The sequence below is a fragment of the Orcinus orca genome, chromosome 10, assembly GCF_937001465.1.
Source record: "Orcinus orca chromosome 10, mOrcOrc1.1, whole genome shotgun sequence".
Taxonomy (NCBI): domain Eukaryota; kingdom Metazoa; phylum Chordata; class Mammalia; order Artiodactyla; family Delphinidae; genus Orcinus; species Orcinus orca.
Genome location: NC_064568.1, coordinates 82,722,180 through 82,734,098, shown reverse-complemented (window position 1 = coordinate 82,734,098; position 11,919 = coordinate 82,722,180). Strand labels below are relative to the sequence as shown.

At 54.7% G+C, this 11,919-nt stretch overlaps 1 protein-coding gene across 20 annotated transcripts; it reads right to left on the bottom strand.

The window, feature by feature from the left end:
- Window positions 1–213: 213 nt before the first annotated feature.
- BAG6 (BAG cochaperone 6) lies at window positions 214–11,232 on the bottom strand. 20 transcript variants are annotated; one of them, XM_012539423.3, is made up of 26 exons: window positions 10,951–11,214; window positions 10,188–10,308; window positions 9,037–9,154; window positions 8,727–8,923; window positions 8,437–8,490; window positions 8,202–8,276; window positions 7,349–7,587; window positions 6,731–6,860; window positions 6,051–6,248; window positions 5,581–5,833; window positions 5,150–5,227; window positions 4,931–5,038; window positions 4,696–4,808; window positions 4,500–4,587; window positions 4,011–4,294; window positions 3,311–3,608; window positions 2,983–3,152; window positions 2,737–2,790; window positions 2,522–2,624; window positions 2,306–2,430; window positions 1,980–2,126; window positions 1,820–1,879; window positions 1,566–1,709; window positions 1,377–1,484; window positions 690–836; window positions 214–398 (listed from the first exon to the last, which is right to left on the bottom strand). In XM_012539423.3, exons 2-26 carry the CDS (start codon window positions 10,293–10,295, stop codon window positions 303–305), a joined length of 3,495 nt encoding a protein of 1,164 aa, XP_012394877.1. In that variant the 5' UTR covers window positions 10,296–10,308; window positions 10,951–11,214; the 3' UTR covers window positions 214–302. The 20 variants fall into 20 exon arrangements, with proteins under 20 accessions (XP_012394877.1, XP_049571619.1, XP_049571620.1 ...); XM_049715662.1 differs by having other exon boundaries at window positions 10,975–11,214; XM_049715663.1 differs by having other exon boundaries at window positions 10,188–10,304; window positions 10,975–11,136.
- Between the last annotated feature and the right edge of the window lie 687 nt (window positions 11,233–11,919).

Below are 11,919 nucleotides of genomic sequence, written 5' to 3'. Positions count from 1 at the left end.
TTTCCTTGAAAATGGCTGACCTCAAAACAAGCAGGCTTGTACACTTGTTGTGCTGCACGAACAGTAAAACATCGTACTGCACATCTGCTCGTGGTGAAATGTTAAAAGCTGTCTAGTATAGGTGGGTTCCTGGGAATTAATTTATAAAACCAACTTCATAGATTAAGGGGCTTAGACTACTTAACGAAGACAATTTAGAGACCAAAAGAAAGAGCCAGGAAAATCTGACTTTATTTCTTAAATACTGTGAAGGAAGAGGGGAGAAATGGTCCCCTGATGATGGAGGGCCATGGAGCAAAGAGCTAGGGATCCTCAGCAAAAGCCCTGTGGGCATTAGGGAAGCGCTGGGCGCTGTAGTTAGGGTCTTCCTGCAGTCGCTTTTGTATATCAGCCCGGAGCTAGAGAGAGAGAGCAAAGCAGGTTGGAGTGGTACTGACCCAGCCCCTAGGATCCCAGCAAGCACACAGAAGTCATCCCTCAGGAGCTAACATTTCCCCACCAGCCATGTACTGTTCAGTAGCCCAATATGGCATCACTGAGCCTTCCCAGATGCCCCTAGGGGAAAACATTTTAAAACCAAGTAGTAGCCCCAGACTGACCAGTTCATCTCTGAAGGGATCCAGGGAAGAGGGACCCTAGCCCAATCCCTCCCACTAGACCATCCCTATGCTGCTTCAAGGTGGGGGCACCTGCTGCCTGTAGCTCTCCTGAACCTCTGGTGCCTCCAGGTCCCGGCTCAGGCTCTCGGGGCTTGTCAGGGGCCGAGCTCCGGCTGCCTTAGCTGCCCGGCTCACGGCCTCTGAGAGAAGCAGCTGGGGGCCCTCACCCTGCATCGTCTGGGGGATGGGGTTGAAAGGGAAAAGAGGATCAACATCAGATCCAATGTCACCACCCAGCTCACCCTTTCCATGAGTCAACCACTGAGTCTCCATGCTAGCGGAGAGAAGGGAAACAGTCCATGTGTCATTTTGACAACAGAAATGCCTTCCTAATTGTGTTTGGCTCTGGCCAAAAACACCATTGAATGTGCTGGACTTGGTCTTCAAAACAAGAGGGGCAGGACGGGTCAAGCCACCCAGTATTCACAGCTAGCTAGTCCACAAGAGGAAGCCCACCTTAACGACGACGGGCCCTGGTCACATGGGGATTGGGCAGCTGAGGGATGACAAGGACTGCTGACAAACAGACTAATATAAAAGTGTGGGGCAACAACCGTGAGCAAGTCTGAGCCAGAAAAGTTTCCTCATCAAATCAGGGGACCAAACTAGGAAGAATTCTTTCCAGCTCTAATTAGTTTGACTCTAAGCATAGTCTGACTCTAAGCACAATAGGGGAATTCAGATAAAGAGCGATCCTCAGGGAAGAGGCAAACCAACCTTGCGTCTCTTGGCAGGCATACCACTGAGGTAGGCATCGCTCAGTGGGGGCTGCGGTTTCACCTTCCGCTGGCTGTGAATGTCCTGCTGGATAATAGGAACCCATTCCTGGGGAGGAAAAGATAAAAAAATAGTCATTCCCACAACTTTCAGCTGCCTTAGCCCACTGGACCACCTCCTGACACTCACAGGGGGGACTGCAGCTGCCCAAGGTTCTGTCTCGGCTGAAGCTCCATCCTGCTCGTCTCGGGAGCCTCCCTCAGGAGCAGGAGGCGGACCTCGGGACATGGCCTCTTCTGCTGTTGTCCCAGGGGCTGGAGAAGCATTCTCCCGCTGGCAGGCAGACAGTGGGAAGACCCAGGCTTCAGAATTCTCAGCCTCCAGCCCTTCCGGCCCCAGCCCTCCACTCCACATTATCTGGCTCCTCGACCTCTCCCTGGTACCTGAGGCTCAGGGGGAGTTCTCTCTGATCCCTGAATTTCCATTGGCTCCTCAGGAAGCGTCTGTGCAAAAGGACAGAGAAGGAGACCACCACAAAAGGCCCTCTCAGATCTCTGCAGTTCCTTCGAGTCCCCTGACCCCATAGCCCATCAGGTCCCTTACCTGAGGGGGATCACCAACCCTGCGAACATATCTGAGAATGGCATCAGGGCCTACAGGCATGTGCTCCAGCACCACCTGAAGCCTCAGTCCCATCATAGTGGTGAGCCAGCTCACCAAGGACGGATTCACTCCACGAGACATGCGACGCTGGGGGGCAGAAAGCAGACTTGGAACACAAAACCCTCAAACAGCTTTCGAAAGGTACCAAACAGTAAAGGAGAGCAGTTTTGAGAAAAAGAAAAAAGAAAAAAAAACTGCAGGATACCAAAGAAAACAGAAACCTGAGGAAACAAAAGGCTGGGAATCTGGGGCTGGGTGATGCTTACAATTCGGCCATTGATGACAGCAGCAAGCTCCATCTGCTGCCCCCCCAAGCAGTGCAGGTTCAGGGCCAGGCATTCAAACAGGCCCTGGTTACACAGCTCTAGCAAACGGGCCCCAAATCCACTGTCTGTGGGTGAGAAATAAGGACGGAATGCTGGCACCCAGCAGCCCTGCACATCCAACACGCCCCATTCACCTGGGCCCAGCGAGCCCCTGACCTGTGCAGTGCATCACGTGAGCAGCAATGCTATTAAACTGCTCTTGGAGAAATTCCAGGTTTGTCCGGATGATGTCCACACCTGGCTGAACTTGCACCAAAGACTGAGAGACAAAACACACACAAGACCCCCAAATCAGAAGCCCTGAGAGACTGGGAGCCGTGGGCTATCCTGACCAGAGCCAGGAGAGGAGGGGATGGGGAAGGGTTACTCACAAAACTCTCCCGCACGTATTCTTCTAGCCCCGTGATCAATGTGTGGGTTGCCGTCTGGAGGGCGGTGTGGGGGGAAGAGAACAGCACAAGTTTAGAACCAAGTCCCACACCCCTCAAGACACTTCCCCCTCCTCCCCAACCAAGCCCAGGGCTTGAGCTGGGGCAGTCACAGCTTTAGGCAACGAACAAAGTTAGGAATAAGGAACTGAAGGTGAGAAGAGTTCTGGGCCCAAGGTCTTCATTTACCCGGATGTTACCAGGTGTGGGTTCCTGGCCACCCAGATAGTGCTGGTGGAAGAAAGATCGCAGCTGGGGCTGGAGCCGCTGCAGTGGCTGGAAATGCCCGTGGAGAAGCATCACCACATCCACCATGGAGAAGTTCTGGCACAGAAGAGAGAGCAGTGCCCCAAAAAATCCTAGGGACAGGGGCAGAAGGGAGCAGTGGTCTTTACCACCTGGCCTGCCCACCAGCCCATCAGCCTCACCCCACCTTGACAATACCCCTAACAAAGGCCATCTACCGTCCCCTGGTTGCCCCTCCCTAGAGAAGGCCAAGGTACCCCCATTTGCTCACCGAGAGCCCCATCAGCCCCAGGCTCAAAGATGTTGCTGGATCCACTGAGGCGTTGTATGAAAGCAGCGATACTTTCACTGCTGCCAGCCCGAGCCCCCAGGGAGCCCAGCAGGGAACTCAGCACACCCTGCACCACTGAGGTGAAAAACTCCAGCGGCAGGCTCTCAGGACCCAGGCCTCCAGGACTCCCTGCGCCACCAGAGGGGGACCCTGGTGGAGGCGCCGTCTGCTGTTCTGGGGCCGGAGGCGGGGGTGGGGGCGGAGGTGGCGGAGGTGGCGGAGCAGCTGTTTGTGTCGCCTGCCCCACAGAGAAGGAAGGAAGAACAGAAGACAAAGTGAGAATGGGGACAAGGGCATAAAAGGGCATCAGGAAGGCACAAATCAACAGGGGTCTGGAAGACGTGGAGCTCTATTCCAGTCTTTGCACCTTAAAGCAGAATACACACTGTAGCTTCTCCAGAGTAGAGTCAGGTTGAGCAGCTGCCTCTCTCCCTCTGATGGGGTTAGGTCAGAAGGCAGTGACCCAAATTACTATGCTTCGCTCTCGAAGCCCTGTTTTCCTCATCTCCAAAATGGAGGGTTCAGAGTCAATAAATTCCCAAGTTTCCTTCCAAGTGGCAATATAATGGCAACAAGACTCCAGCGCCTGGCTGGGCCCAGGAATAGGAAGGGTGAAGTGAGGAGCAAGCCAGCCACTCACCTGCAAGAAGTCAGTCATGCCCTGGAGAAAGGCAGGGACACCAGGCATCGCCACAGTAATGGTGGGGGAAGCCATGCCAGGCCCTCCAGCCCCTGGCCCTGCAGGCCCCAGCAGGTTCCCCAGGAGCTGAGAGAACTGAAGATCAGAGGCGGAGGGTTGAGGAGGTGGAGGCTGGGCAGGCCCCCCGGGGGCAGGGCCAGCTGTGGTAGCTGTGTTGGTGGTGCCGGCACTGGCTGACGCAGTGGCAGGGGCTGGAGGTGGAGCCATTCCTGGGGTCCCCTGAGCTATAGGGGCCAAAAGAGGAAAGTTGAAATCTCAAGAAAATCAAGACCCCACAGCATCTCCACTCTGGTCTTCCCAGTAGGAAAGCAAGAACAAAGGAACATGGAGAGAACTGGGAAGTGCCAGTGAGGAGACCGGGAAGGGAGCATCAGCCTTCAGAGCCAGGGACACCTCTTCAGTTTGAAGTGGGGAAGAACAAGTACTCACCCACAAGAACAGGCTGCATAAGAAGCTGCCCCACGAGGCCACTCACCATCTGGGCTAAAGAGGCGTTGGTACCCAGACCAGCGCCCGGCTGAGGGGAGAGGAGAAAGGCAGGCTTTCAGTCTTGGCCTCTCCATGCCCCACCATAGAACTTTCTCCCCACACTCATCCCCAGTGGAACTCCCCCACCCCTACTCACCAGAGCCCCCGAGACTGGGGGCCCCCCAGGATGGGAAGGCCGAGCCTGTGGAGGGGTGGGCCGGGCAATCACCACCCGGGTGGGAGCTGTCGGGAAGCCTGGCACCTGCTGTCCTGTGGGTGGCAGAGGGGAGAGACCGAAGAGGTCTGAGGGCCGGGCCCCGGCCTGCCAGTGGATGATGCCCACCACCGTGGTCCAGGCCCCACCTCCCAGGCTTCCCCTTTCAGGTCATTACCTGCGGCCGCGGAGGCAACAGCTGCCACCATGGCCTGATGTGTGATCTGGTGGGCGACGGCGTGCATGAACTCAGGGGGCAGGGAGGGCAGCTGGATGTGGGTGGAGCCTGGGGGGTGGGTCTGATGTAACCTTGAACCTGGACCCCCTTCAACCCACCCACTTGGCCCTACCCCTTCTCTACCCAGAGCTCAGCCTGCTCTGATGCCCTCACTCTTACCCAGGGTCTGGCCATGACCAGGGGGTCCTAGGGGGCCAGTGGGAGCACTCGGAACTCCACCGGGCTGTGTGCCAGAATCTGGGCAAGGAGACAGAGAGAGTGGCCCTGAGACAGGCGGGGCCAAGGCCTGACTGTATCCTCCTGAGATCGGCGCGCTTCAGGCTTCCACTCCCCCGACCACAAAGCCTGCCTTTCACTCCATCTAGCCAAGGAGGAGACATTCCCTTCACCATGCAAACAGCTCTCTGAGGACAAGTAGTTCTTCCTGCCCCTCCCCCCCCACACCAACCAGAAGAGCTTCTGTGCGATCCCCCTGCCACCGCCATCAGCCCTGGCCTCCCCTTCCCCACCCTGGCGCCCTCACACCTCAGCGCCAACCCCACCTCCCACATCGCGCTGCTCTTCTCTGCCAGCGACTGTTCCTAACTCACCTTGAATGTTCATGTGCATCATAACCACGGGTTCCACACTCTGGTGGGAAATCCGGATGACCCTTGGGTGGCTGGCGGTCGGTGGGGGAGCCGGTCCTGGCGGGGGAGCCCCCTCAGCCAAAGACTCGACGGTGGTAGAAGAGGGGGCCAAGGACGAGGCCTGCCCAGGACCAGGGGGAGGTGCCTCTGCACTGGGAGTCGGGGGGGGCCGGGTCCCATTCCCCGTCATGGTCACAGTGGTCCCCACGTTGATCTGGACGATAGAGATGGATGGGGCAGAAGTGAGAAAAACACCAGAGCCTAACCCAGAGCACCCCACGACACACTGTACTTCTAAAGGCTCCTTCATCGTGCGTCACCACGTTTCCAAAGTATGCTCCCCTTCTAACCTCTTTTGAGCCCAATAGCTATGCTGGATCGTTCCACTGACAGCCCTCCATTCTCCCTCAGGCCAGACTCCCCTGACCCACCTGGATGGGGATGGCCGCCTGCTGGAGCACCATGGGGGTGGTGTAGTGAGACATGGGCCGGACCACATGCAGGTGACGCGGCGGCGCACACGCCAGATTGCAACGCAGGTCAGACAACGCCACAAAGGTGTTGCCCAGCAGCCGCAGGCTCTCCCCCACCAAGTTGATCAAGCGCTGGTCCTCTTCACGGCCCTCTTGCTGTACTCCCCGGGGCCAAACACAGAAAGGCGGAAAACATTAGGCTAGAATCCACCTCGCTAACAAAAACCGCACCTTCTTGAAATTATCACGTTCTCACGTCCTCTACGTCTTCAAGTACGTGCTTAAAAGCTTCTGTGTAGACCACATCTTTGCAAGTGAATTCTGTTTTATACACATTAACAGCTTCCTGATAAAATAAGCCCTACAATGAATCAGTTACCACCTGCTAATCTCCCTTACTTTATAAACTTCCTAAATAACTCACTGAGGGGATCCAGAGGGTGCGAGGACAGTGACAGTGGCCATCATAAAGATGGGAGAAAAAGATCCTCCTCTGTCACGGAGGAAAAGATCACTTCCTTCCAAATCTAAAGGGCAGCTATTCTGTCGAAGGCAGTGCCTTCTGCGGGGTGAAGGGGTGATCTGCATTTCTCCCTGCCCCACTGGGGAGTACTGGGCAAGGGGGTGGGCGGGCTCACATTGTTATTGTAGTCTGTAGTGGCGGCGGCGCCCAGAACCTCATAGTAGCGCTGCAGGAAAGGCTGGAGGCGGCTCTCAAGCCGCTGTAGCTCCTGAAGCACCTCGACATACTCCGCAGGGGAAGGATGGCTGTGGGCAACCCCAAGGGGCAGTGAGCCAAGGCTTCCCTCAGATTCCCAACCTCACCATATCTGCCCTACCTCTTCCTGGCCTCCCAGACCCCTGGCCCAATCCCTTCCTGAACTAGCGGAGCTTCTGTTCTTTAACCTCACCCAGGGGAAGATGAGAAGAGGAAAATAAACTGCTTCCACCCTCCCCACCATACAATCCTGTACCTACAATGGCAAAACACTAACCCTAAAAAACAGACGGGGCCTGTGTGGACTCAGGAAGCACCACTTGGATTTCCTTGCCCCAGGGAGACCAGTGCTTCTGGCTCAGCGGCCAGGCCTAACCCCATTTACCTACACTGGAGCCCCTCCCTGCCCCTCAACACTAACTCTACAGGTATAACCCCTAAGCAATCCTTCCTCTCCCATCAGACCTTCCCTGGTCCTCATACTTCACTTAGAATCCCCAACCCACTCCTACCCCAAAAGGTTCCCTCCATCTCTCACTTGGGTGCGTTTGTGTCTGGGGCAGGTGCTGGGCCTGCTGGGGCTGGGCCGGAAGGGGAGAGCTCTGGGCTCTGGGCAGGGGCGCGCTCCTCCACCTCTTCTGCCTCCATGGGCTCCCGAGGAGGCACTTCACTTTCGACCGGTTCTGATGTTGGAGAGCTCAAGGCTACTGGCTCCGAGGCCACAGCTGGCGTCTGTGGGGGTGCCTGACTCTGCTGGGCTTGGGGTCCCCCTCGGCACTGAAGGTGGGGAAGAGTCAGGACACCAAAGGCAAGATGAGACAGCAGCAGAAAATTACTCAGGTCAAAGCAGACTGAGTGGAGAATGCGCTAACTCGGCTCCCTGAAGGCAGGGCTCTGCATCTACACCTGACTCCCTAGCAACTCCCTAAGACTTACACAAGTTAGATGTGTGATGAATACCTATGATGCTTGCAAACAAATTACTAAAAAAAAGTATAGCCTGGGGTTTCCTAACCTCCAAGAGAAAAGAAGGAAAGGCCACCGGTTGCAAAAGCAAACTAATAAAATTAGGCCATCCCAGTATAAAATATGATAAGCGAGGAATAGAAAAGCATGGAATCCGTATTTAACTGAAAAAACATGCCATGAGAATCATCTGACAAGTCTGCAACAAACTGCCCAGATACCCGGGACTTAGAGAATTGGCAGGGATGAAACAGCCTCACAAAGATACTTTTTCTTCCCGAAAGAATGAAGACTGCAAAGAGATTAGATTAGGAGGGGAGAATCCAGTGGATGTGGCCAGTCATGCCCCCACCCCTAGGCTGAGAGAAAAGGGGTAGGGAGGATGCAGTGAGACAGACAGACCCTAGCCAGCCCTGCCCACTCACCTCCATCCGGGATAGTAAGGTTTGTATATCCCTGATCATGTGCTGAGCCATCACCAGCCGTACTCGGGGCTCACTCTACAACAGGAGAGAGAAGATCAGGACAGGTCTGAGATAAGCCACAAGCTCCACCACCTATTAAACCAGGTCCCAGCCATCTCCTCAGCCAGATCCGCCCCCACTTCATGGCCTCCTTCTCCCAGATCCCCTTCCCTGACCCTCCCAGGCCTCGTGATACCTGAATCGGGGCCTGTTCCATGTTGATGTGAACATCCACAGCAGAGCCGTCACTCTGGGGAAAGGGTAAGGGAAGTTGTTCTGGGAGAAGTCAAATACTAAGGCCCCCGCACTTCCAACTGATTCTCTGGAGCCCCACCCCCTATCTCTTCAAAGACTGAGGCCATCATCAGACCACAGGGCCCTCCAAACCCAATCTAAAAACTGAGACGCCTGTCTTATAAGCTCTTGACTGCTACCACAACCAAAACTACCCCCAGAAAAACCATCCCATGTGAAACACAAGCTTACAGGAAGATTGAAGGTTCCAACCATGACATAGCTGTTGGCATTCCGGTCATGAACAGAGGCCCCAGGCCCCCGAGTACCAGGTGGGGGTCCCCCACCATGGGTGGCTGAGGCAGACCCTGTTCCAGAAGACGCTCCAGAAGGGAGCTGAGTCTGAGGAGGAGCCCGTTCCACAAGGTGGATAACCTTTCCCCCAACATCTGCAGAAAAAAAGATTTACACCGAAACATTGTATGATCAGGTAAACCCACGGCCTCAGCTCATCCCTCTGAACAGCAGCGGCAGCTCTGAACTGCCTCCCCCACCCCCTTACTGTATTCCTGGAGCTTCTTATCATCCTGCAGAACTCGCCCCTGATAGATAAGCCGCTGTTTCTCAGAGGGGATGCTGACAGAAGCAGCAATGTGCTCCTTAAACTCCTTTACATTCATCTGTAAGGAAGACGAGACATAAATAGGAATCTGGGAATGGGAGAAAAAGGAAGGACAGCAGAGGGACAACCGACTTGTGAGGGGTAAAAACCATCCCATCATAAAATCACTACCTGCCTGTCTTAACTGTGAGGTTAATTATTGTGCAAAGCCCTGAACTAAGGCAGCACCTGTCAATATACATACAATAAACATGAGGAACTTCAGGTTATAAACCTAGGACAAAACTACAGGGTTGAAAAACAGAAAAGTCAACTGACATTCTCTTCTCTCCTTCTCTGCCTGGCTCCCAAAGTAATGTGTGTGTCTACAGATACCGGTGACCCCTCCCCAAACACAGAACGACACCAACACTGTAATCTCAAAGCTAAAAGCAGTGACAAAGAAGATGGAGTAGAAAATCAGATTAAGGAAGGCAGACTCAAGCAAGAAGAAAGAAAAAAGGGCAAGCCAGAAAAACATTTTTCCTAACTAGACAACTGACTCTTAAAGAGTACCAAGCTGTTTACGTACATCTGATCACACAAGCCTACATGGTCTCCTTAAATACATGTAACACCATGTTTAAAACTATAAATTAACCACCTCAAAATTTTGTCTATTAGAGCTCTACCTGCATTATGAGCATTACAGCATCTGATTTCTATCCTTTAAATACACAATACAGACGTCACCAGTTTTTGTTTTGAAGACACATTTGTATTTTAGGTCTGTGTGTTCTCTTTCCTTTCCCAAAGGCAGGAGCCGTGTCTCTCCCTTTGGGCTGGGATTCATCTATGATGTTGGAATACAGATTCCTCCTTCCTTCTTTCTCTCTGCACTGAGTTTTATCCAGGTGGAGTAAGGCAAAAGAAAATCTGCCTTCCCCAACAAAAACCAAAGAGGAAACATCAGAAAATGTTCTGGCTACAATATGAACAAAGGAATTAATGAAAGAAAATGTGAAAACCAGAAAATTAGGCTCTTCTCTCAGAATAAGGAACCTATAAGAGGAAGAGTTAATGGGTGTCTCCCAGAAGTACTGGGGTCTCACCTGGGCCCCCACAATAAAGGTCCGGGTCTGAGAGTCCAGGGTCTTCACCAGCACCTCCAGGCTGTCAGGTTCCTCCATAGTGGTACTGGTACTATCATTGGGCTCCATGGCCGACAGCTCTCTAAGGAAGAATGTTATGAGGGAGGTCCGCTGTCGCCCAGAGCAGATTTTTATATACCCGGAAGCCTCCCCGGCCCGAGACTCCGCCCCAATACCTAAAGAGTTTCTCTCACACAGGCACACACACTCACACCCTCCCCCATTCCCCTTCAGATTCCGGGGCACAGGGAGAGAAACACAAAGGGCAAGAGATCGACGGCACAGGGATCTGGAGGACGGCAGGTGGGAGGGCCTCCACGATGCCAATCACAATAAGGGAGGGCCAGTCGGGCTAGGAAGCAGAGAAGGAAGGAAACACAAGACCAGTGTCATCACTGGTCGCGATAAGACAAGGGCCCGAGAAGTAGGCAAACCCTGGGACAACGAGAGACCGAGGGTCGCGCCAGACTATGCGGAGAAAGTGGTTTCGCGCACGCGCGCCACGCCACGCCACGCCCATCGAACCCGCCTAAGTCGCCACAGACCCGAAATGACGGACACTCACGGTGGGCCAGCTCTGCTAGCTGACTGCCTCCCTCTTCCACCTACCCTCGGTGCTCTAGCAGAGCGACGCAACCAACACAGACCAAACACACCCCCACACACACCAAACACACACACACCCCACAACCCCGCAGCTCCGCCCCCGACTTTCCCACTGTACCGTCACTTCCGGCCTCCCCCCAACCTGCCTCCGATGGCCACTTCCGTTTCCGACAGTATTTGGGGATCGCGAGGCGGTACTTCCGGCTCCCCCCAGGTCCCCAAGCTTTACTTTTGTGGGGCACGACGAGAAAGTCCGCGGCCCCAAATAGTGAGTTCCTGGGGGTTAAACGGGCCGGGGCCGGCCTAGATGGGAGGGAGCCGAGCACCCCGAAGAGCCGCCGCCGCCGCCGCCGCCCGGGGGACCGTACTGCGCTTGCGTGCCTCGCACTACGCATGCGTACACACTTAGGCATCTCCCCACCCCCGCCGGCGCTGTCCATTTGTTACGTGCGCGCGCTTAAGCAGTAGGGGGTTGTGGTGGCCCCTATAAATGCCTGAAAAAAAATTATCAGGTGGGACTCTTCGATTCCCTCGAGAGCGGCTTTAAACAGTTATATGGATCTTGGAGTTTGGAGACTGGGGATTGTGCCTCGCTAATCTATGTTAAAATCTTGGCCGGCAGAGAATTTGAGGCGGCACTGTCCTGGCCACCTAGAATACTGTCTTCCTCTTACCATCGTCCCCGTTGCGCCACTCCTTCGGCGCTTCCGGAAGTCACCCTTTCCATAGGCGGTTGGAGGTGGCTCTCGAGCTGATTTGCGTGCGGTGGCGTCGTTGGGTTTGACCTCAGTTTTGCCTGGTGGGCGTTTTGTGGCGCCATGTTCTTCCCCGGCGGTGTGCGGCCGAGGGGACACGCCATGTTTTGGAGAAGCTAAGGATTTACTGCCTTTCAGGACTTTTGTCTAAAAAAGGACGCCTCCGAGTTTGGGAATTGGGAGCAAATAGAGTTACACTGGACCGAAACACAAGACTGTGACCCTGGGGAATTGAAAGGGCCGCCTAAGGGCTTCTGCGGGCCGGAGGTCCGGGGAGATTATCGTCCCTCTGTCCTCTTCTCCCCCAGCCCCTCGGGCAGGGGCCTGGGCCC

Excerpts from the sequence above, each read along its gene's own strand:
- BAG6 (XM_012539423.3), bottom strand. The coding sequence starts at position 10,295 with ATGGAGCCCAATGATAGTACCAGTACCACTATGGAGGAACCTGACAGC. Across the intron at positions 3,609-4,010 it reads GCATGACTGACTTCTTGCAG|GCGACACAAACAGCTGCTCC; the intron begins GTGAGTGGCTGG and ends TCTGTGGGGCAG. Across the intron at positions 2,431-2,521 it reads TCACGTGATGCACTGCACAG|ACAGTGGATTTGGGGCCCGT; the intron begins GTCAGGGGCTCG and ends TCTCACCCACAG.